At 47.7% G+C, this 23,755-nt stretch overlaps 1 protein-coding gene across 5 annotated transcripts in view; it reads right to left on the bottom strand.

Moving 5' to 3' along the window:
- Nucleotides 1-637: 637 nt before the first annotated feature.
- OSBP2 (oxysterol binding protein 2) overlaps nucleotides 638-23,755 on the bottom strand; it is a gene marked incomplete at its 5' end in the record, with an annotated part of 153,585 nt that continues 130,467 nt past the window's right edge. For all 5 annotated transcript variants that reach the window (XM_081892303.1, XM_081892304.1, XM_081892305.1 and 2 more), the window contains 9 exons: nucleotides 638-5,318; nucleotides 8,491-8,711; nucleotides 11,243-11,430; nucleotides 12,192-12,287; nucleotides 14,182-14,285; nucleotides 15,727-15,847; nucleotides 17,531-17,776; nucleotides 22,459-22,623; nucleotides 23,664-23,730. In XM_081892303.1, coding sequence (XP_081748429.1) covers nucleotides 5,176-5,318; nucleotides 8,491-8,711; nucleotides 11,243-11,430; nucleotides 12,192-12,287; nucleotides 14,182-14,285; nucleotides 15,727-15,847; nucleotides 17,531-17,776; nucleotides 22,459-22,623; nucleotides 23,664-23,730 — 1,351 coding nt within the window. In that variant the 3' untranslated portion in view covers nucleotides 638-5,175. The remainder of the gene's footprint in view (nucleotides 5,319-8,490; nucleotides 8,712-11,242; nucleotides 11,431-12,191; nucleotides 12,288-14,181; nucleotides 14,286-15,726; nucleotides 15,848-17,530; nucleotides 17,777-22,458; nucleotides 22,624-23,663; nucleotides 23,731-23,755) is intronic.

Genomic DNA, 23,755 nt, shown 5'->3' with positions numbered 1-23,755 from the left:
GAGCTCCCGTTGCTCAGTCCCGTTGCTTCAAACCTAGCAGTTCGATAGCACATCAAAGTGCAAGTAGATAAATAGGTACCACTCCGGCAGGAAGTTAAATGGTGTTTCTGTGCGCTGCTCTGGCTCACCAGAAGTGGCTTAGTCATGCTGGCCACGTGACCCGGAAGCTGTACGCCGGCTCCCTCGGCCAATAAAGTGAGATGAGCGCTGCAACCCCAGAGTCGGCCATGACTGGATCTAATGGTCAGGGGTCCCTTTACCTTTACAAAGCATGGCATTGTAACATTTCTTCCCATGTTCTCCCCGTTTTATTTCTTAAAGGCAGACTGTGGAGTTGTGCCATCTCTAGTCAAGCCACCGCCATTTGCTCAGGGTTCGGGCCAAATGCTCACCTCTTTGGCTTGGTCCGTTGGGCAGTATATTCTGCTTTGGGAACGGGGTGTCCCGTTCCTGCTCCAATCCCTGCACATTCAGGTGCCGGTGCCTAATGAGCCTAGCCTGCACTTGTCAGGTTTCATTTATTTAAGCGGCAACGAGACCTTGTTACCGCAGAGTTGAAGATAAGAGGGAAAGTGACAAAATGCTTTGCTTAGACTCACAGTCAAGTAAGCACAGACAATAAGGCATTAGAAAGAGCTGTGATTCCCAGTCCGTTTTATTTTTTAAAAAAATGAAACTGAATTAGGCCTTTAAAATGAAAACAAAAGCAAAACAAGAAACCCCTGTATCTTTTATTTTTTACAGCATTAAAAACTGAACTGAGAAAGAGTGTACAAAGAGTTGAAAACCACTGCTTGCTCGGTTGTTCTGGCTCTGGGTAAAAGAGCATCTTAGGAAGAGGGGCGTCCAGGTGTCTCCACCAACCTCCCCTCTCTTACCTGGTGCTTTCCAGATGTTTTAGACTACAACTCCCATCAGCCCCAGCCAGCACGGCAAAGTGATCTTGGGGGCTGATGGTAGTCTAAAACACTGGGAGGAAACCAGGTTAGGAAAAGCTCGTGCGGGATAATCACATCTGAGGCGGTCCAGCAGACTGGATCACATTGGCTCGGAAGTTCTGGGAAAATGCTACAGTTTGTGGCAGGGGAAAGAGTCAGCCTGGCAAAAAGCCAGACACCCATCGTCCTCAACTATTGGAGAGCAGCTGCTCACAGTGCAACGGACCTGTTTTAATTCTCCAGCAAGCCATTCCCATTTCTGAAGATGGTGCATCAGCTGTCTGGAAAGGGGAAAAAAACGAGACCCCCACATTGCGGAACTGTCTCCAGCTGCAGAAAGTAAAAGGAGGTGAAGAAACGTAATCCCTGGAGGGAGATATCCTTTCCTGTCCCACTGTGACTTCAGGCCAAATAGTTTGATGGGTTTTTCAAGCATTAAAAACAAACCATGCCATACTTGTACAGGTAATGGATGCAACAACAACAACAAAAGGTTTCTGTGCCCACGTTGGTGCAACAATGGCTCTGTCGCTTCCCCTTTTGATTCTGGAAAAACGACACCCGTTTGCAGCCTCGGAGCTCACAGAACTGCCTCCAATCTAGGCTGTATATATGAACAGGGGAAAGTCAATTTTCAAAAAGTGTGTTTGAAATAAATCCTTTATCCAAATTAAAACCCTCTCTCAATTCATTTGGAGTACAACTGTCCTACACACACACACACACACACACACACCAGATTTTCAAGAACGACATCAAACTTCTTTCGCTTCTGCCCACGAGTTTTGCAGCATGTTGTTGTTGTTACCTAAGAAAAACTACCCTTGTCGAAGACATAATTGCTGACTTGATCGAAACGTTATCTATATATACGTATTTATATATTTAAAACAGCAGTTCGTGGTGGGCTTTGGCAACACTGCTGCAGCAGGTTTTGACCTTTAAAAAAATAAATAAAAATTCAGACGCACACATTTACATTCCCACCCCCACCCCCCGCCAGGATACAGGAGTGAGGGGAAACAAATCCAAAAGAAGCACCCCAAAAGTGGTAGTATCTTGAGTAATTTTTTTTCAAGTAAAACACAGGAAGAACACTGCATCAGAAGCTACTGTTTTGGCTTGACAGAAATTTTCAGGAACAGGAAATGTGTTGCTTTCTTTAGAAAGGGATGGTTTCTTCTTCTTCTTCTAGATTTGGGTGCGGAGGAACCTTTGGCTTCCCAGACAAACCCCATCGGATCCAGCAAGCATGGCCCACGGCTGGGGACGATGGGAACTGCATTTCAGCAACATCTGGAGGGCCAAAGCTTCCCCGCACTGGATATGGATCAGCCTTCCCCAGCAGTAGTCCAAATCACCTGGAAGCGCACAGGTTTGGGGGAGGCCAAGCAATCGGGACCCTTAGAAGCATTATCTACCCGGAGCATCTCCTTTTAAATAGCCGCTGAGAGAAAGGGGCTTGCTCAAGAGGAAGCCGGCGCACACCCGGCCTGCTGAATCTATTCAGTCTGCGGCTTTGGAGCAAATGTTAGCAAGGCAAGACCCTTATCTCCTCTCTGTGTGTATAAATCAATGGTCTGGGGGCACAATCCTGGAGACCGCTCTCCTGCGCAAGCCGTCGAAATGAACAGGAGCTCAGCATGGACGGTGCCTCTAACCTCGACACTTTTATTTTTCTCGTTAAGAAAGAAAGAGAGACAGAGGACACCTACCCTGAAAAGAGGAATCAAGATTTACCGTACATGTAATTTGCACTATAAAAAGAAAATTCAGACAGAGGCACACACCCGTCTTCATTATTATCCCCACCCCTACTTTATGTACCATATAAATTTAAACAAAAATAATTTTATATATATTTTTATATATATAATATATATAAATTAGAAGCAAATAAATAATTAAGATTAAAGAGCACACTGAAATCAGCTGTTGGCATACTGATGTTCAGTCACTACAGTTACATTGTACGGTGTGTATATGCGTGTTTGTGTGTGTGTGTGTGTGTATTTGCACAGGTTATGTAGATTTGTATAAATATATAAATATACTGTGCAAAGGTGTGTGTGCATGTATATACATATATACTTGCGAATGCAGAGAAGAGTAAATATCAGTTCCTACAGGTGCTGTGAGGGAAAGGGTTTTTGGAAATCCCTCTTGGGGATAACCTGACTCAAGACCTCCCCTTTGCAATCTGGGGGCAGAGAGTGAAGCCCTGAAGTTCGTTATTGCTCGTTTTCTCCCCGCCGCCCCGCAAAAATGTGCCTTGCCACAAGAAATCCGCTGGTTCCTGCATCTGTCAAGATGTGATTTTGTGAGCCAGAGGACTGGGCGGCTCTGTTATTTTCCAAAGGCAAAAGGCCTTATGGACCCTGTTCAGTTCTCAAAAAGAGCCGCCCGGCCCATTGGACGTAAGGGACATTTGTCCCAAGCACCATTCTTTCACAGGGAAACACCAGGCAGCCAGGCCTTCGGCATTGTCAAACCAGCCGGTATGAAAGAGGGACGTGCAAATCCAGGTGCCAGGCAGAACTTCCCTGGAACACCCCCCAAAAAATCCAGAACTAGGGCTGAAACTAGAGCCTGCTTGTGCAAGTTCTGGTCAGGGGAGAAAGGTGGTCAGTCGGGCAATTTAAGAACAGCTGGCAAAATGGTATCAATGCCTCTGTGATTTCAGAGAACGTGGGTTTGTCGGCAGCTCAGTGGCTAGCCTTGAATAACAAACAGGGGCAGGAGAGAGAATGGGATGCTCTAAGATAGAGAGAGCATATTTTGACTTGCTACTTGTGAGGCATCTGGGATGAAGGCATTTGTCCTTGGAAAACCCACTTTCCCCTTGACTGCAGCAGAGGGCAGTGCCCCCTGGCATCTCTGCCAGCACCGCTCTCTGCATCTTCCAGTCACCAGGCCTCTGATGAAGAGGACAGCAAGCAAGGAGAGGGAGTGTGCATGTGTGCTTCCTACAAAGATGGCGCCGGCGAGGCCCACAGAGGTGTCTCACGTTTGCGCATGGAGAGAGTGCTGCCCAGATGCGCCTCGCCACCGGCATCACATTAATCCAGGGGCTCGGCAGTTTGTTGTGACTGCTGGCTGTGTGAATGAGCAGCCTTGTGGGTGTGTGATGGAGAAGGAGGGTGCTGTTTCTAACCAAATAGATTGTGGGGGAGCCTTCAGTCCCACCCTGCCTGGGCTTGCACCCAGCTCCTGTGCCGTAATCTCAAAGTGAGGGGGGTAGGAACTAGCAAGATGGCATCGAGGCGTGCCAGGGTTCATCTCCAGCTCTCCCCAAGCCTAGCCGCACCGGGAAAGTCCTTTCGGAAAAGAACAACCAGCTTCTCTACGAAGGGAGTGATTACAGAACCAAAATTAAATGGCCATACACGCCCCAAAACACAAAACCATCCAGAGACTTGATTTTTAAAGACAAAGTAACAAAAATATTGCCTGTTGACCGATACTGGATCCAAGTACTCCAAAAAGCATGGGAGGGAACTTAAACCACAGTTGTCAGAACGCTCCTCCAACCCTTCTCCAAAGATGCAAAACTCAAAATGGGGTGGGGGGAAATTATTGGCTTGTTAACTCCCCCCCACACACCGCCCCGGACACCGCACTTTCTCCCTAGAATTTAGGACCCATCTGGGACATGGGTTAGGGAGTTGCTGCATCTTTAGAAAAAGAACCTGAATTATACGTATACTATTTTATATATAAAAGATATTTCAAGTCCCCAGCGCACAAATGAGAAAGAAAGAAAAAAGAATCAAACATACATCATTCCCCCACAAATACATGCATCTTTGGAAATGTCAGAGCTTCGGTTAAGAGAACCGGAAGCTCAAAATATGTAAGGAGGCCGCATCTCCTGATGCAGCAATAAATAGGCCAGGCTTAAAAAGAAAAGGAAAATAAAATCCATCATCTCTCAATCCTAACTGGTAGCTTTAAAAAGTCACTTAAAAGAAAAAAAATAACACCCCCAAATGCCATTTCATTAGTGCATAAAAATAGGTTTGGAATTCCCTGTTTGGTTGTTGTCTTGCAGTTTTTCTCTTTTCTTTTTTTTAAAAAATCTGCATTTATTTAAACTCTTGTGTGTTTCTTTGAAGTGTGTGTTGACCAGCAGGACGCTGCCTGGAGTGCTTCTGTTACCAGCTCCTCTTTCCTGTGGGCAGGATGGGGGGAGGTTCCTCTCCCGCCCCAGGAGACGCCAGTCCAGCTCAGAAGCCGCTCAGAATATATTGGGGCATGCACTCCATTCCTGGTGCTCCTTCGCTTCCCAGTATCCACCTTTGTAAACGCACATCAGCTCCCCGGTGACCGGGTCGACCTTCCGCTCAAACCACAGCGGGCTGTAGCCTCTGTAGTCCTTGCCTGTAAAGAAAAGGAAAAGGGAAGAGGTTAAGACAGCGGTCTTGGAATTTACGTAGGAAGAGTCCTGTTCTAGCAGTGGCCAACCAGGTGACTGTAGGAAGCCAGGACCTGAGCACATTTCCCATTCTTGTGGTCTCCAGCAACTGGCATTCAGAAACATCGCTGCCTCCATCTGTGGGGGCAGAGGACGCCCATCATGGCTAGGAACAGTGGGGTTTTTTAAGGGGGACGGGACGCAGGGGTACGCATACCCCTAAACATTTTGTGAATCTAACGAGAGAAGATACTAAAAAAAATAACAGTTTTAGTTTCTTCTCTAGCACAGTGAATCGCCAGTTCCATTGCTACCCCTGATGGCGGGCCTCATTTTCTGTCACGGTGTTTCCTGAGTCTCAGATGGAAGCGGGCGTTTAATGTGTGAAGCAGTGTGGAATGCATTTAGACACTGTAGCCAACTTAACGTTTATAAAATTGGTAGGCCCTCCCCTTTGAGTTTGTTTAAGCCTTCAGTGTATGAAAATTCATGGTTTTTGAAAGGATATCTGGCGACGGACACCAACAGCAAGCAGAGGAATAGGGAAGATGTTAGTGCACACAACCTCATGCCAATGTGGAAGTTACAGTGAGCTGTCGGCTGTGTAATATGAGGTAATGCATGTTCTCTGTACTTTTGTCCATTTACTGTATTTATTTTTCCTGATTTTAACTATAAAATGGTGATTTTCTTGAGTCAAAATGAGAGTACCCCTAAACATTTTTAAAGAAAAAATGCACAGGCTAGGAGCCACCAACAGCCTCCTCCTCCATGAATTTGTCCAATCCTCTTTTAAAGGCACCCACATTGGGGGCCAGCCCTGCCTCCTGTGGGAGGGAGTTCCATAGTTTCAACTATGTACTGTACTGCTTAAAATACAACTTTTTTTCTCTGTCCTGCATCTTCCAACATTCAGCTTCACTGGGACCGAGCTGTTCCCTGTTCATCACACAAATGCACTAGGATTCTAAAGGGTTTCACAGGATGATGACATGTACTCTGTGATTTGAGAGAGGAGAATTAGAAGGTGGTGTACCTGATGCAGCAGACAGGCCAACCCTTGATGAAGACTCAAACCACACGTTCCATGCTCGGGGCGATTGACCTGTGATGCAATCTAATCCTTGGCTTCCTCAATTCCTTTCTATATGTGTGGCCCATTTTTTCCATGGCTGGTTGCTATGTGGGTCTTCCATTAGTACCAACCTGGTGCCCTCCAAATGTTTTGGATTACCAGCTGCCATCAGCCCTGGCCAGCATGGCCAATTGATGCATGGCTGAGGCCGATGGGACTTGTAGTCCAAAGAATTTGCCTGCGCACTGTTTTGCCAGAGTGGTGCATGCTCTGGTTATCTCCCGCTTGGCTTACTGCAATGTTCTCTACGTGGGGCTACCTTTTGAACTACAGCTAATCCAGAATGCGGCAGCTAGACTGGTGACTGGGAGTGGCCACCAAGACCACATAACACTGGTCCTGAAAGACCTACATTGGCTCCCAGTATGTTTCCGAGAACAATTCAAAATGCTGGTGCTGACCTTTAAAACCCTAAACAGCCTCAGCCCAGTATACCTGAAGGGGCGTCTCCACCCCCATCGTTCTGCCCGGACACTGAGGTCCAGCTCCAAGGGCCTTCTGGCAGTTCCCTCATTGTGAGAAGTGAAGCTACAGGCAGAGGGCCTTCTCAGTAGTGGAGCCCACTCTGTGGAATGTCCTCCCATCAGATACTAAGGAGTTAAGTAGTTTTGTAACATTTAGGAAACATCTGAATGCAGCCCTGTATAGGTATTTTTTTTAAAAAAAAATTCATGTTTTATTATGTTTTTATATGTGCTGGAAGCAGCTCAGAGTGGCTGGAGAAACCCATTCAGATGGGCGGGGTACAAATAATAAAATAAAATAAATTATTATCATTATCAGCATCAGCATCTTGAGTAGACAGACTGCTTGCTCTAGCACAGAGCTTTCCAAACTGTGTGTCAAAACACCTTAGTGCAGGCTTCCTCAATCTCGGCCCTCCAGATTTTTTTGGCCTACAACTCCCATGAACCCTAGCTAGCAGGACCAGTGGTCAGGGAAGATGGGAATTGTAGTCTCAAAACATCTGGAGGGCCGAGGTTGAGGAAGCCTGCCTTAGTGTGTAGGCGTGTCATGCGAATGCTCTCCAAGCTGCTCCTGGGGCTAGAAAGGGGTTAGTTTTAACTCCCGGTTTGCTAGTAAAACTGAATTACTGTGTTGTGAAATGATGCATGTCTAAAAAGTGGGTCACCAACATGGAAAGCTCTGCTCTAGCAGGAGGGCCCTCTAGGCAGCTCGTTGGCCTCAGAACTCTTCCTGTTGTACTTTGGCCACAACCACAGCATACATTTAAAGTGCCACGATGCCCCTCCAAGTAGTCAGGTCTCTCCCTTGAAGAATTCAGGGTGCTGAAAGTTGTGGGGAGACCCTTATTCCTCGCCTGGAGCTAAAATTCCCAGAGTTCCCTGGGAAGAGGGATGGGTTGAGAGAGAGCCGGTGGTGATGTAGTGGTTAGAGTGTTGGACTAGGACCTGGGAGACCAGGGTTCGAATCCCCACTCGGCCATGAAGCTCACCGGGTGTAACTTTGGGCCAGTCACTCGCTCAGCCTAACCTACCTCACGGGGTTTTTGTGAGAACAAGATGTGGAGGAGAACTTGAGCCACCTTGAGCTCCTTGGAGGAAAAGGTGGAGGAAAAGCACCATTAATAATAATCCATTACAGTGGTACCTCTGGTTAAGAACTTAATTCATTCCGGAGGTCCGTTCTTAACCTGAAACTGTTCTTAACCTGAGGTACCACTTTAGCTAATGGGGCCTCCCACTGTCGCTGCGTGATTTCTGTTCTCATCCTGAAGCAAAGTTCTTAACCCGAGGTACTATTTCTGGGTTAGCGGAGTCTGTAACCTGAAGCGTCTGTAACCCAAGGTACCACTGCAATAATAATTATCAAGCCACTCTGGGAACTGTAGCCCTGGGAGGGGACTAGGAGTCTCTCCTCACGAACTTTCCACACCCGTAACAAACTACAGATCCCAGGATTCTCTGGGGGAAGCCATGACTGTTTAAAGGGGTATCGTACTGCTTTAAATGTATGGCGTGAATGTGGCCTTTGACCCGTACCTTCCTCCAGGGCCTCCGCTGCCTCTGCCTCCCGCTTGCGCCGCACGGCCCGCTGTTTCTCTTCCAGCCGCTGCTTCTCCGCGTTGGCTTCGTCCCACTTGCCGTTCTCCATGAGCCGCTGGTCAGGCCTCTGGCGGCTGTCCGTGGGGGCTATCCTCTCTTCGGGCTCGTTCAACGTCAAAGCCAGGTTGGAGAAGAAGTACATGTTTTCAGCGTTCTCCCTGCAGGAGGAAGACCCATGGCTGGTTTAAGAAAGAGCATGTGTCCATTGCATGAATGGGCTTAGGTATTTGGCCATCTGAAGTGCCCTTCCCATGGCTAAGATCATAACAGGGAAGCCGAACTACTGTTGTCTATGTTCTGGCAACTTCAACGTTAGATTACTGCAATGCGTTGTATGTAGGGCTGCCTCTGAAGATGGTTCAGAAACTTCAGCTAGTGCAGAACTCAGCAAGATGGTTGCTCAAGATGGATTGAGAATATTACACCGATCCTGGACCAACTGCACTGGCTACCGATTAGTTTCTGGTCCCAATTGAAAGTGCTGGTTTTGATTTATAAAGCCTTAAATGGCTCAGGACTGCAACACCTCAAGGACCGCCTCTCTCCATATGAACCTACCCTGAGATCATATTCTGAGGCCCTTCTTCGTGTGCCTCCTCATGAAGTCCAGAGGGCGGCAACACGAGAACAAGGCCTTCTCTGCAGTGGCTCCCTGTCTGTGGAATGCTCTCCCCAGAGAAGTTCGCCTGGCGCCTTCATTAGACACCTTTAGGCGCCAGGCAAAAATGTTCCTTTTTAACCTGATGGTTGACCTGATGGACATCCTATGCCCTTTTAAAAATGTGACTCTTTGGGGGGGTATTGTTTTTATTTTTATTTTATATATTGGGATCTTTTCTGTGAACCGCCCTGAGACCTCCGGGTACAGGGCGGTATATAAATTCAATAAATAAATAAATTAAATAAAAACATGCAGTGGCATTTTTGCGCCCACACATTTTTGCACCCATCACATGCAGCTGCACTTCAACTGACACAGAAAGAACTTCCCAAGGGATCAGGCCCCAGTGGTGCACAATCATGCCAATGTAGTTATGAGCATAGTGTGGAAACCCAAAAACGGGCCATTTCAATGTGGCTTCCTGCTTGTGGGAATGCTCTCCCCACTGCTACATATCCTTAGGCACCAGACAAAAGCATTCTCTTTTCACCAGGCCTCGGCTTTTAATTATCTATGGCATTTTTGCACAGGCGAGATGCTTTAATGTAGTTAAAAGCAAACAAACAAGATTATATTTTAGATTTTTTAAATGCTGGTTTTCATGTTTGTATGTATGGTTTTTTTATTTTTATATTGCTTAAAATACTCTGTCCCTTTGAGTGGCCATGGCAAAAACCCCACCTAATATACTTAGTAAATAATGACTAGAATACCTTAGGGCGTGGGACTTAGGCCACGAGAGACAAGGGTTCAAACACACACTAAGCCACAAAGCTCTCTGGCAGGTGACCTTGGGCCAGTTACTGCCTCTTGGCCTATACAGCTGCTTATTAATATTTCCTGGTTTTCTTACTGGCCCTTCACCATGAGGTCCAAGTGGGAAAGTGACAACATTATAAAAATACAATATTTAAAATTGGCTAAAAAAATTTGCAATCAGACAAATAGGATGGGCATATATACTTTGGGGGATGCGGGTGGCGCTGTGGGTTAAACCACAGAGCCTGGGCCTTGCCGATCAGAAGGTTGGCGGTTCGAATCCCCGTGACTGGGTGAGCTCCCGTTGCTCGGTCCCTGCTCCTGCCAACCTAGCAGTTCGAAAGCACGTCAGAGTGCAAGTAGATAAATAGGTACCGCTCTGGCGGGAAGGTAAACGGTGTTTCCATGCACTGCTCTGGTTTGCCAGAAGCGGCTTAGTCATGCTGGCCACAGGTACGCAGGCTTCCTTGGCCAATAAAGCGAGATGAGCGCCGCAACCCCAGAGTCGGCCACGACGGGACCTAATGGTCAGGGGTCCCTTTACCTTTACCTATATATTATTTGTATGTATGTGTCAAAGGTCAGGATAAAGAGGCCTTCAGCTTATGACAAAAGCTCTGTAATGTGCAAGAAGCACCTCTCACCAGAAAGGAATTCCACAGGGGCTGCCACAGAACTCTTGGGGAATTGCCAAAAGGGTGCCTACCTCGAAAGGTTGTTGTGAGGGGAAAACACAGAGAGGAAAACCCAGGCACACACTCTTTGGAGGAGAGGTGGGATATAAATGCTACTTCAGAAAGTTAAAACGAGGGCAGGCAGGCTGCCATTTGGATTTCTGCACCTGTTACATCCTCCCTTCCCCTGCCCTGCAGCGGCAGAACATAAGCAGGTCCAGGGTTCAATTCTGGGTCTCTGTATTTGAAAAGGATGACCTCTACCAGTGACCTCCCAGAACCACCATCAGCCAGATTAGGGAGCAGCGACAGAGACAAGACTAATGGTCTGATTCAGCATAATAGGTGTGGGCAGCCTGGGGTCCTCCAGGTGTTGCCGAACTACAACTCCCATAATCCCTTGTCATTTGTTGCAGGAGCTGATGGGAGATGCTGTTTGGCAACATCTGAAGAGGGAAACATCTGGAGACAAGATTGTTTGCTGTTTGTCAGACCCATTAGCCACGGAAACGTGATTCTTACACCAGCCCCTAAAATACGCAGGCATGTGGGTTTGGCGACACCCGCGGCACCTGAGCCCTGTTGGCAGACTCACGGAAGAGGGTATTTCTTCCACAGGACCTTGGGGGACAGCGTCTGGTAGACGGTTTTGGGCACCTTGCCCTCTGAGCTGCCGTTTCCTTGGCTGCTCTGCACGATTTTGGAGCACTCCATCTTCTCGTCCCATGTGCCGGACATGACATAGTGACTTGTGCCCTCTGCATCCATGACTAGGCCTGTCACCTAGGAAGGAACATTGAGGATTCAAAGACCCTCCGTAGAGACGCAATGTCCGTCAGCAGCCGCGTCCCACCCAGCTCACGGTCTTCACAAAGTCCTAGAGCGGCCTTCCTCAACTTGGTTCCCTCCAGATGTTTAAAAGCACAACTTCCTTCATCCCTACTACAACTCCCATCAAATCCCAACAGCATGGGGCCAGTGGTCAGGGATGATGGGAGTTGTAGTCCAACACAACACCCAGAAGGCACCATGTTGGCCACCCCTGTTTCAACTAACTTATGCTCTCTGGTTTTCTTTTTCCCTTTTAAAATAGAACTTTTTATTTAATCTTCAACTAACTGAACATAAAAGTTCCCCTCTCTCCCAGAACAGATGATCCGTTCATCAAGTCTTACCATAAACTTGTTTGTCAATTCGGTGGGTGCTGGTCATTGAAATGTTATTTGACAATCTTATAAAAGGCCACTGTATTTCAATGAAGTCACATGTGCAGTTCAGAGCATGCACCCCTTTTTGTCTGTTTTTCAGACAAAGATGACATTCTGCCATTATCATGCCTTGTGTGGATATTCCAAGTCCTTTCCTGTGGCTTGTGAGATGCTGTTGATTGTCCAACTCCCATAATCTTCAACCAGGACAGCCAGGGGTCAGGGAATGATGGGAGTTGGAGTCCAACAAATTCTAGAAGGCTACAGGTTAGTCACCCCCAGTATAAAGGCAGAGTAGCCCTGCATCTCTCAGGGGTGGGGGGGGGAAAGGCCTACCTTTCGGGGGACATCTCTGGAGAAATAGCTGTAGGGAGTGAATTTCAGTTGGCATTTGTCTTTTGATTTGTAGTTGATGATTTCTATGTCACCAGACTAGGGAAAAAAGAGAGGAAAGAAAATGCAAAGAGATTAGTTCTACATTTCTTCCATATCTACCCCACCAGCAATTCAGGAGAGATTTCTCGACTTTCAAAATAATATGGGGGTAACGCGGGTGGCGCTGTGGGTTAAACTACAGAGCCTAGGACTTGCCGATCAGAAGGTCGGCAGTTCGAATCCCCGCAACGGGGTGAGCTCCTGTTGCCCGGTCCCTGCTCCTGCCAACCTAGCAGTTCAAAAGCACCTCAAAGTGCAAGTAAATAAATAGGTACCGCTCTGGCGGGAAGGTAAATGGCATTTCCATGCGCTGCTCTGATTTGCCAGAAGCGGCTTAGTCATGCTGGCTACATGATCCAGAAGCTGTACGCCGGCTCCCGCGGCCAATAAAGTGAGATGAGTGCCACAACCCCAGAGTCGGTCACGACTGGACCTAATGGTCAGGGGTCCCTTTACCTTTACCTTAACCTCTGAGTATCTTGAAAGCTCCATGTACGTTACTCTAAACCACAAAAGGGCTTTAAATCATGCCTTTTTTTAAGCAACGCCAAACACGTGCCAAAATAAGATTGAATGCAGCTGTTTAAAACACAGGGTGTGCATGTAAAATCTATTAAGTTAAAAGCAATAATATATCAACTTGCAACAGGGTTTCTTCCGCAAATATTTAATCATTCCTACATAGAAGTAAGAGAGGCCAATTACTCAGATGCAACAGATATTTGTCTTGCGGGATGGGAAGTCTATTGGGCCATTTCACACATTTGGTGGCAGCGAGTCTGGGCTTGCCATCGAGGGTGAAGTCGGAAGCGAGACACCGTGCCCTATCTCAGCTTGCCAAAGAGTGTACCTGTTCTGTCGCTCACCTGCAAATGTGTGAGGCTGCTTTCACTCTTTGCAACTTCAGGGGAGCACATGAATGCACAATGTGTGAGAAGACTCACAGGAAGCCTTCAGTAATGTATAAGGAGGCCCACCCACTGTCCCTAGTATGGGCTCCATTCTCGGTGCAGTACATAGTTAAAACTATGGAACTCACTCTTGCAGGGAGGCACCAGGGACCGCCACCAGGTTGGATGGCTTTCAGAGAGGACTGGACCAATTCATGGAAGAGAAGTGGGTACCAGCCACAATGGCTATGCTGGAGTCAGCAGTGCTCCTGGCTGACAGTTGCTGGAAACCACAGGAAGGGAGAGAGCTCTTGTGCTCAAATCCTGCCCATTGGGGCATCCAGTTAGTCACTGTGAGAACAGGATGCTGGACCAAAGGGGCCATTGGCTTGATCCAGCGAGCTCTTCTTGTGTTCTTCCATTAATTCCCACTACCTGCGACTGTTACGTTAACATATGAGAGTGCTGGAGGTGAAATAGTTAAACAGGCTACCCAATCAGAACCCAGGGGGTGGAGTCAGAGGGACTATAAAACCAGCTCTGGGAGGGGCGAAGGGAGAGTTCGTTGGGAGTTGGGTGGTTGGTTGGAGTGGGAGTGACTTGGGATAGAGTCTGTGACTTGGGATAGAGTCTGTGCGTAGGTTGAGTTAGTGTAGTGAAATAAGCTGAGTCAGGAACAGTTAAGGGCTAGGAAGACAAGTAAATATCTGAGAGGTGGTTTAGTGAGTGAGAGCTGGTAGCGGAAGTTATAGGTCTGGATAGGCACCCCATGATTGTAATGGACTAATACCGTTTATGAAACCACACGCTTGTTAAACTGCAATAAATAAACAGACGTTTATGTTCCAATAAACTGACTGGACTCAGTATTGTACCAGGTAGGGCCTGGGTGGTGGCAGCGAGAAATAAAGTGGTGGCACAGGGATCAATAGACGGTGAAACGTCCGGGGACCCTGTGTGATCGCCACAGTGACCGCTAGGGGAGTTCTTGCTCAGCTGACCTGGTCGATCCATAGCTTGCCCACGATGATGTTGTGAACGGTGGAGGTCACCTTCTGCCAGACGTAGTGGTTGCCACTGGAGTGGAATTCCAAGTGGATGTAACCTGCAGAGAAGAAAAGAGACACTCTTGCTTCTAGGTCCTGCTTGCGGGCTCCCAACAGGCCACAGTGGGAACAGGATGCTGGGCTAGATGGGCTTCTGATCTAATCCAGGCAACAGGCTCTTCAAAGGCCTCTCATTAAGGGGTGGGATTTCTGATGAACATCATGTGCTTGCTCACTGCCCACCATGGAGATGGACTAAATATTCCATCATGCCTGGGCAGCAGGATTCACATAACAGGGGAAAGGGGATGAAGGGGGCTTATGGGAGGGTGCTTATTATAGGATCCTCACACAGGCACATTTTTTGGGCAGGGTCCACACAACATGGTTGGCATCAAAATGCCAGCCCACCCACCTATCTCCAATTTGATCCAGATTTACACTTCCTGGGGGGGGGGTGTTGGACTTTGGTAATTTAAAAAAGTCCCAACAAGATCTGTGGACCCACTGACTGGCAGCAGTTTCCCAGGGCTTTGGGCAGGGCATTCCCAGCCCTACCTGGAGATGCCAGGGCCTGAACCTGGGACCTTCTGCATGCATTGCAAAGGCTCCATCCCTGTGCCACAGGGCCTTCCCCACAGATTCCCACATGTTCCAACTTTGACATGACAGCATAAGCCAGTCTAGAAAGGGGTCTTTCTGCTCTTCTCAAAGATTCTAGCAGCCATCGCTAGGACCAGCGATTTGAGGGACAGGATGCAGCACTTGGCTCAGAGCATCCCTTCCTCTAGCAGCCAACTCCCACTGCTGAGGTTGTCAACTCCTCTGTCAGGTTTAGAATCAGTTCCATGACCTGCTGAATTGCTGCCAGCCATGCACATGGAAAGGCCTTGGGAGAATCTCAAGTCAGTCTAAGGGGACTCCCAGACTATCTTCATTCAGTCAGTTGCCGGCAAAAATATATATGTTGATTTGGTGCTCTTAAATAGAAGAGGAGATCTCTTAGATCAGGGTTTCCCAAACTTGGGTCTCCAGTTGTTTTTGGACTACAATTCCCACCATCCCTGACCACTGGTCCTGCTAGCTAGGGAAGATGGAAGTTGTAGTCCAAAAACAGTTCGGGAAACCTTGCCTTAGAGATATAAGGAATTCCCCAACAACAATGGGCCTATGCGTGGTGCGGATAACGCCAAGGTTGAAGGTACAATCCCCGTAAGGGACAGCTGTATATTGCTGCATTGCAGGGGGTTGGACTAGGCGTCCTCAAACTCGGCCTTCTAGGTGTTTTTGGCCTACAACTCCCATGATCCCTAGCTAGTAGGATCAGTGGTCAGGGATGATGGGAATTGTAGTCTCAAAACATCTGGAGGGCCGAGTTTGAGGAAGCTTGGACTAGATGATCCTCAGGGTCCCTTCCAACCCTATGATTCTATGATCTATGCCAAGGAATGATTAGCTGCTGAGGACACAGAACGTTCTACCTGGGGAGCAGGTGCTTACCCAGCGGCATGATGGAGAGGTATTTGCCTCGGAACTTGCTGGCAATGGTGATTTCCTGCCACAGTGTCCAGCCTCGCTTGGAATAGACATGATGGGCCGCGGCCGGAGGGTGATGACTCACCTGGAGTGAGGGGAGACCCAAGGAGAAACAAACCCCAATGGTGTTAGGTCTAAGTGGTTGGCAAAACAGTTCAGCAGGCCTACAACTTATGCAAGGGTTATGTTCCAGGGGTCAGTGCACAAACTCAACATTGCATGAAGTCAGAAGGATCCCTGGAACCACTCCCACCATCCGAGATCTCAGAGAGCCCTGTGAGATCTCGTGCAACCATCCCAGAGCCCTGCAAGCAAGGTACTGGGCTTCCAAAGCTGTTTCCACAAAGGAAAATCCTGTGGACAACCCCACAAGATCTCAGTATCCAACAGTCTCCTGCTCCCTTTCTATTTCTTTATTCACGATCCATCTAAAGTTGCAGTTGCATAAGAAAGATAAGCGTTAAGTTGCAGGCCTGCTGTAAACACTAAATCTATTATGAGATAATGGCTGCGAACCCAGTTTTTTTGTTCTGTAAAGTTTCCCTTCCTTCCTTTTCCCTTTTCTGTTTCTTATTGGATTGCTATTTTACTAATACAATAAAGTTCTTTCTTTCTTTTTTAATTTTTATTGGAAATTTTATTTACAACATAACACAAATCCCCCACCCCCAACACAGAAATCCACCCCCATCAGACATGAACATAACAAACAACAGGCATAATACACAACAATACAAACCATCAAATAAAATACTTCCTTTTTCCTGTTTCTGGCATCCTTATTTACTTCTTATAAGCTGTTTCCTTTATGAATAATTATTAAGATTTTTCTAATTATAACTTAAATATCCACAAAGTCTCCTGCAGACATTAAGTGAAACAAGTCCAGGTATGAATTTTAGGGCACTGTTTTGTGAAGTATTCTCTGCATTTTCCCCATGCTTTTTGAAATTCTTGTCTAATTGCTTCTGTTAATCTAGCCAGTTCAATATACTCTAAAAGTTCGTCTTGCCATTCCATTTTTGTTGGCACAATTTCTTTTTTCCAGTTTTTAGCAATTAGGATCCTTGCCGCTCCTGTGGCATAGAGGAATATATTCTGATCTTCTCTTGCTATACCTGCGTCCATTATCCCTAGTAGAAAAGCTTCTGTATTTTTTATAAAGTTATACTGAAACATTTTTTTAAGCTCGTCATATACTATGTATAGTATAGTACACAAGGGACCCCTGACCTTTAGGTCCAGTCGTGACCGACTCTGGGGTTGCGGCGCTCATCTCGCTTTATTGGCCAAGGGAGCCAGTGTACAGCTTCCGGCCAGCATGACTAAGCCGCTTCTGGCGAACCAGAGCAGCGCACGGAAATGCTGTTTACCTTCCCGCCGGAGCGGTACCTATTTATCTACTTGCACTTCGACATGCTTTCGAACTGCTAGGTTGGCAGGAGCTGGGACTGAGCAACGGGAGCTCACCCCGTCGTGGGGATTCAAACTGCCGACCTTCTGATCGGCAAGTCCTAAGCTCTGTGATTTAACCCACAACACCCCCCGTGTCCCTATAGTATAGTACATAGTATACAATAAAGTTCTGAACATTTAAAAAGGAACAAATAAATGAAACAACGGATGTGAGTAATCTGGGTCTGAGCTGGAAGAGAATGGCAGGCCCACCCATGGCCAAGCAGAGGATGTCAACCCAGGTCTCCGTGGCCCAAGCCCCATGTGGGCCCACCCCACAACGGCACACCAGCTCCCCTCCCCTTTTCCTCACCTGCTCGCAGAGAGAGCGAAAACCCAGCTCATCTAGCCGGTCCAGCTCGTAGGTCTCTCCCAGGAGCGGATTGAATGGCTTCGCCGTCCGGTGAACTGTCGTTGAGTAGGAAGACACGGAGAAAGCAGCCACAAAGCACATCTGCTCAATGGAGCTCTCGCACTTGACAGCTTTGTCAAGCAGTTCATGGTACTCGAGGTCCTCTGTCAGTCTCTGCAGCATGGATAGTGGCTCATTGAAGTTCACCTGCAGAAAGCCAGAGAGGTCGGTTGCTAACCCAAGGGGAGGAGAAGGGAATCACTCTCTTTCTATCTCATTTTTTTTTTTATTTGAAGGCATTTAGACATCACCTTGCCAACAAAGGTCCGTATAGTAAAAGCTATGGTTTTCCCAGCAGTGATGTATGGAAGTGAAAGCTGGACCATAAAGAAGGTTGATTGCCAAAGAATTGATGCTTTTGAATTATGGTGCTGGAGGAGACTCTTGAGAGTCCCATGGACTGCAAGAAGATCAAATCTCTCCATTCTTAAGGAAATCAGCCCTGAGTGCTCACTGGAAGGACAGATCGTGAAGCAGAGGCTCCAATACTATGGCCACCTCATGAGAAGAGAAGACTCCCTGGAAAAGACCCTGAGGTTGGGAAAGATGGAGGGCACAAGGAGAAGGGGACGACAGAGGACGAGATGGTTGGACAGTGTTGTCGAAGCTACCAACATGAGTTTGACCAAACTGCGGGAGGCAGTGGAAGACAGGAGTGCCTGGCGTGCTCTGGTCCATGGGGTCACGAAGAGTTGGACACGACTAAACGGATGAACAACAACAAATATACCACTTTGTAAATCTCCATGCAGCAGCAAGGGAGCAGACACCTTATAACCCAGTCCTATTGGATCACCCCCTGCAGAATGCAAACCCTGTGATGTTTGAAGGAAGCCAGTGAGAAAAAGAGGCCTCCCGTGAGTGGACCGGGCTACGTTTGCAAGTTGGGACAGGAGGGGTGGAAATCTATCCGCCATCATACACACCCCCCCCATAGAATTGTAGAGTTGGAAGGGACCATGAGGATCATCGAGTCCAACCTCCTGAAATGCAGGGATCTTTTTGCCCAACCTGGGGCTCAAACCCGCAACCCTGAGACTACGAGGCTCATGTTCTACCGACTGAGCTATTCAGCTGATTAAATGTCCTTGAGCAACCACTCCCAAACCACTCCAGATGATCTCCTTTGCTGGAAACTGCCTCCACTGTTGGGGGCTGCAAATGGGGAGAGAGAGAGAGAGAGAGAGAGAGAGAGCTGTTGCGCTCAGGTCCTGCTTGCAGGCTTTCTTCCCAAGAGGCACCTGGCTGGCCATTGTGGGAAGATGATACTGGACTAGATGGGCCCTTGGTCTGATCCTGCCACTGGACTCTTCTGCTGTTATTTATTAGGCGAGAAGGGATATATCAGGCATAGGCAAACTCGTACCTCCAGATGTTTTGGGACTACAACTCCCATCATCCCCAGCTAACAGGACCAGTGGGCAGGGATGATGGGAGTTGTAGTCTCAAAAACATCTGGAGGGCTGAGTTTGCCTATGCCTGGGATATATGGATGGGGAAACAGCAAGCATCTCTCTATTTAAAAAAAACACGGGAGGGGAGTGAATGTTATGCTGCAGCTGAGCGAGTATGATTAGCAGCTTGGCTGGGAAACCCATAAAGGAGCATGTAATATATATGTATATATAATTGCAAGTGGTATGTGTCTGTATCTGAAGTCCTTTGTCATCCACACAAAAAGCTCCCCGCGAAGGTGGAAGATTTACCGTCATGCCAAAACGATATTACATTTCCAAGCCGCTCCCAGTGTGGCTTTTCTATGTGAACTTTAATCTCTTTGCTGCCACAGGAGCGGCAGTGACTGATTTAAAGGCCCCACCGGATCGTTCCATTTGGCCCCCTGCTGCAATTTTACAGATTGTGTGTATTGGATGAAGGGATTATTTATACATTGCAGTGCCAGGGCTATTAAGGGGCCTCTGTGTCCTTCGCCAGGGGCACGTCCCTGCGTAATTGAAGGGGAAAGACTCCCTGTTGAATCAAAGGGGGAGTGGAGACACTGTACAAAGACCAGGCTCTGCTGTGAGCAAACCCCCCACCCCACCCCTCTTTCTCTGCTACCCACTGGGGGTGGGAGGGAAGGAAAGGGCCTAAGACAAGCATAGGCAAACTCAGGCCTCCAGATGGACCAGTGGTCCAGGGATGATGGGAGTTGTAGTCCCAAAACATCTGGAGGCCCATGTGCCTATGCCTGGCCTAAGATTTTGGATCAGCAAGACCCTCTGCAGCAAAAGGGGGAAATGCTGGTGTTAGATACTCAAGGCTAAAGCAGATCCCCTTCACTGAGAGTGGGACGCTGGGGGAAAGAGGTGAACATCTCCATCGTTCTGCCCGGACACTGGGGTCCAGCGCCAAGGGCCTTCTGGCAGTTCCCTCTTTGCGAGAAGCCAAGTTACAGGGAACCAGGCAGAGGGCCTTCTCAGTAGTGGCACCAGCCCTGTGAAACTCCCTCCCACCAGATGTCAAAGAGAAAAATAAGTACCAAACTTTTAGAAGACATCTGAAGGCAGCCCTGTTTAGGGAAGCTTTTAATGTTTAACAGGTTATTGTATTTTGGTGTTTTGTTGGAAGCTGCCCAGAGTGGCTGGGGAAACCCAGTCAGATGGGCGGGGTATAAATAAAAAATTATTATTATTATTATTATTATTATTATTATTATTATTATTATTATACCTGTCTGTGTTGGGGAAAGGCTGTAGCTCAGTGGAAAAGCATCTGCTTCCCATGCAGAAGGTCCCAGGTTCAATCCCTAGGGAGGGTTGGGAATCTCCTCTGCCTGAAGAGGCACTGCCAGTCAGTGCAGACTGCCCTAAGTTAGACGGACCAATTGTCTGACTTCAGTAAAAGGCAGCTTCCAATGTTCCTACAGGGACTGAGATAACCAGGAGGTGTGAAGGCCCACTTTATTAAATTTAAATGTGCTTCATTTGTGTTGAACTTTAAAAAATGCACAAGGATATCTGCACCTGAGTTGAGCATTGGGGATTCCATGTTGACAATTGGGGGATAGATTTTCCCACCTGCCTTGCCCCACCATCCAACCCCTGGACCTTTCTAAATGAATTTCTTAATGGGATACTTGGACTTGACCTATTGGTAAGCTGTATGTATATGTCAAATGAACTGTTTAAACTTTGTGTTTCTCAAACTCAGGTCTCTGACTGTTGTTGGACTACAATTCCCATCATCCCTAGCTCAAGGATGATGGGAACTGTAGTCCAACAACAGCTGGAGATTCTACTTTGAGAAACACTGGTTCAACTGCTGATTATTAATTTTTTAGTGTTACATTGCAGGAACATCATATGTCCTATTATGTATGGTTATTGTGTAGACATTTATTTATTTTAATGCGAACTGCTTTAGGCACAGATTTACTTGTGAGAAATGCAGGCTATAAATATACTGACTATGACAATCTGCAAAGGGAAGAACTGCCAGAGAATCTCTGCTACGGAGAGCATCGGCAGCAGCATCTGCCCTGTGTGGGCTCAATCAGGAAGCAGCTCTGGAAATGTAACAAGCAAGCATTCAATTACTTCCTGATTAAACATATCTGATTGTTTCAAAAGCAGGCGCTGCCAGTGGCTTGTGTGCTGCTGGGCCGCTGCCAACCCCGGCTAGCTGTCCAGGCACTCCTGAGCAGAGCATGTAGGCGGCTTTCTTGCCTTTGAAGGCAGAGTTTCAACCTTCCCTCTCCCCACCACCAACTCCCCACAACAGGGATGGACTTGCTCAGCCACACAAGCCACAAATCTATGCCACTACTGGCCAACCAGGTTCCTGTGGCCACAACCAGCCTTGTCACTAATGGGAAAACAAAAGGCTGGGATGTGAAACTGCTTTAGCCCTTTTTCTATTGCCAAAGGTCCCAGTCCCATTTCTCTCTCTCTCTCTCCCTCTCTCTCTCTCTCTCTCTCTCTCTCTCTCTCTTTCTAGCAGCTTTAAATGAGCCTTTGCATCTAACCATTGGGTTTCTTGAAATGCCAGTAAGGGAGAAGTGGGTGTTGCAGGGGAGGCGGCTGATAAATTAACAGGATGGGAGCAAATATGAAGGTGGAATTTAACCATTTTCTCTCCTGCTGCAACCCTGAAACTAGCAGAGTGGTACCTCCGGTTGCAGACGGGATCCGTTCTGGAGGTCCGGCTGGATCTCGAGTTTTTGCAACCAGAGAGACCACTTCTGTGCATGTGTGTGCAGCGGTAGAGCACTTCTGCACATGCGGCAAAAACCCGGAAATACATTTCTGGGTTTGCCACTTACATATCCTGAAATTTATGTAAGCGGAGGGATATGTAAGCGGAGGTACGACTATATTTTGTTTCAGGGGAAGTGAGGAGTAGAGATGGATTCCTCTATCGGTGCCATTCAAAGCAGATTGCTGTCAAAGAGCCTAAGTGTTTGGGAAATCTCCCTGACTTAGCCAGCGAGATGGTGATTGCTTATCCCCGCTTCCCCCTAAGGTCCCAGGAGAAGTCGCAAAAATCGCAATGTTAAAAGCAGTTTGAAACGACTTACTGTCACAGAAATAAGGGGGGACCAAAAAGTATACAACTCAAGTGTCATATTTCAGAGTAAAGAGATGCACCTCCAACAGATGCCCCCCCGGTTCGGCTTAATACAAGACAAAACCCCTTATTGCATTGTGTGTGTAGGATCTAGCATACTGTACGAAGGTAAAGTTCGCATCAATTTCTCCTCCCACTTTTATCTCTGGCCCCACCCAACATTGGCACGTGGCCCCCGGGAAGGCCACCCAGAAAGAGAATGTGGCCTGGAAATGCCCCACCCCCAGAACCAGAGCATGGGGCAGTGGGGAATCACATACAGGCATGGGAATCTTGGACAGTTCTTTGCCAATGCAGTTCTTCATTATGCTCCAGAGGTTAAGGCTGTAGTTGGGCTTGTCCGGGACCCGAGTCCGCCTCTTCTTCTTGTGAATGCCATCTTTGCTTGAACCGTCGTAGCTGGCTTGGTGAGAGCTCTCGAACACCTGGGGAGGAAGCAGAGCAGGAGGGAGAGTTCAAGGCAACACACCTTGAGACTTTCAGCTCCCCGCCCACCTCTCCATACGGGAAAGTGATCTCCCCAGCAGCCCAAAATCGCAAGGGCTGCTCTCTTTAATTCAGCTTGCTAATTTTAGCTGCTTGGCTGTGCTTTTATATGCTTGTCCCTGAATGGCAAAGGCTAGCAGCTGATACAAATAAATGTCTATCATATTGATAAAGGAGTGCCTCCACCCCCATTGTTCAGCCCAGACACTGAGGTCCAGCTCTGAGGGCCTTCGGACAGTTCCCTCACCATGACTAGTGAAGCTACAGGGAACCAGGCAGAGGGCCTTCTTGGTAGTAGCACCTCCCCTGTGGAAAGCCCTCCCATCAGATGTCAAGAAGATAAAGAACTACAGTGGTACCTCAGGTTAAGTACTTAATTCGTTCCGGAGGTCCGTTCTTAACCTGAAACTGTTCTTAACCTGAAGCACCACTTTAGCTAATGGGGCCTCCTGCTGCCGCCATGGCACGATTTCTGTTCTCATCCTGAAGCAAAGTTCTTAACCCGAGGTAATATTTCTGGGTTAGCGGAGTCTGTAACCTGAAGCGTATGTAACCTGAAGTGTATGTAACCTGAGGTACCACTGTACACCACTTTGAGAAGACATCTGTATGAGGAAGTCTTTAATGTTTGATGTTGTGTTTTTAATATTTTGTAGGGAGCCACCCAGGGTGGCTGGGGCAACCCAATTAGACGAGCGGGGTACAAATAATAAAATTATTATTATTAGGAGGAGGAGGAAGGTATTGTGGGTGGTTGGGGGGTGTTGGCAGGCCAATGACAAGCATAGGAAGCTCATTGTGGCTGGAAGTGGTTCTCTGGGATTTCAAATAAGGCTTCTCTTCCAGAAAAACAGAAACTCTGCCCCATCAGTGAGCCATGACCCTTCCGGCCACCCCAGCCTTAGAACATACATGGTGCCACCAAGGGGGGTGGGGTGGGAGGGAAATTCCCATTTCAAACTTTCCAAAATGCTCTTACGTTGTCGTCCAGGTTCCAGCTCTCCCCTCGGCCTTCGCTGGTCCCGCTAATGTTGCTGCCGGCACGCCTGCAGAGAAAACGCAGGGGGGAGA

Source organism: Podarcis melisellensis (assembly GCF_964234715.1).
Source record: "Podarcis melisellensis genome assembly, chromosome: 16".
In the NCBI taxonomy this organism is placed as follows: Eukaryota; Metazoa; Chordata; class Lepidosauria; order Squamata; family Lacertidae; genus Podarcis; species Podarcis melisellensis.
Note: the sequence above shows the minus strand (reverse complement) of the source record. Positions and strands in the feature narration are given on the sequence as shown.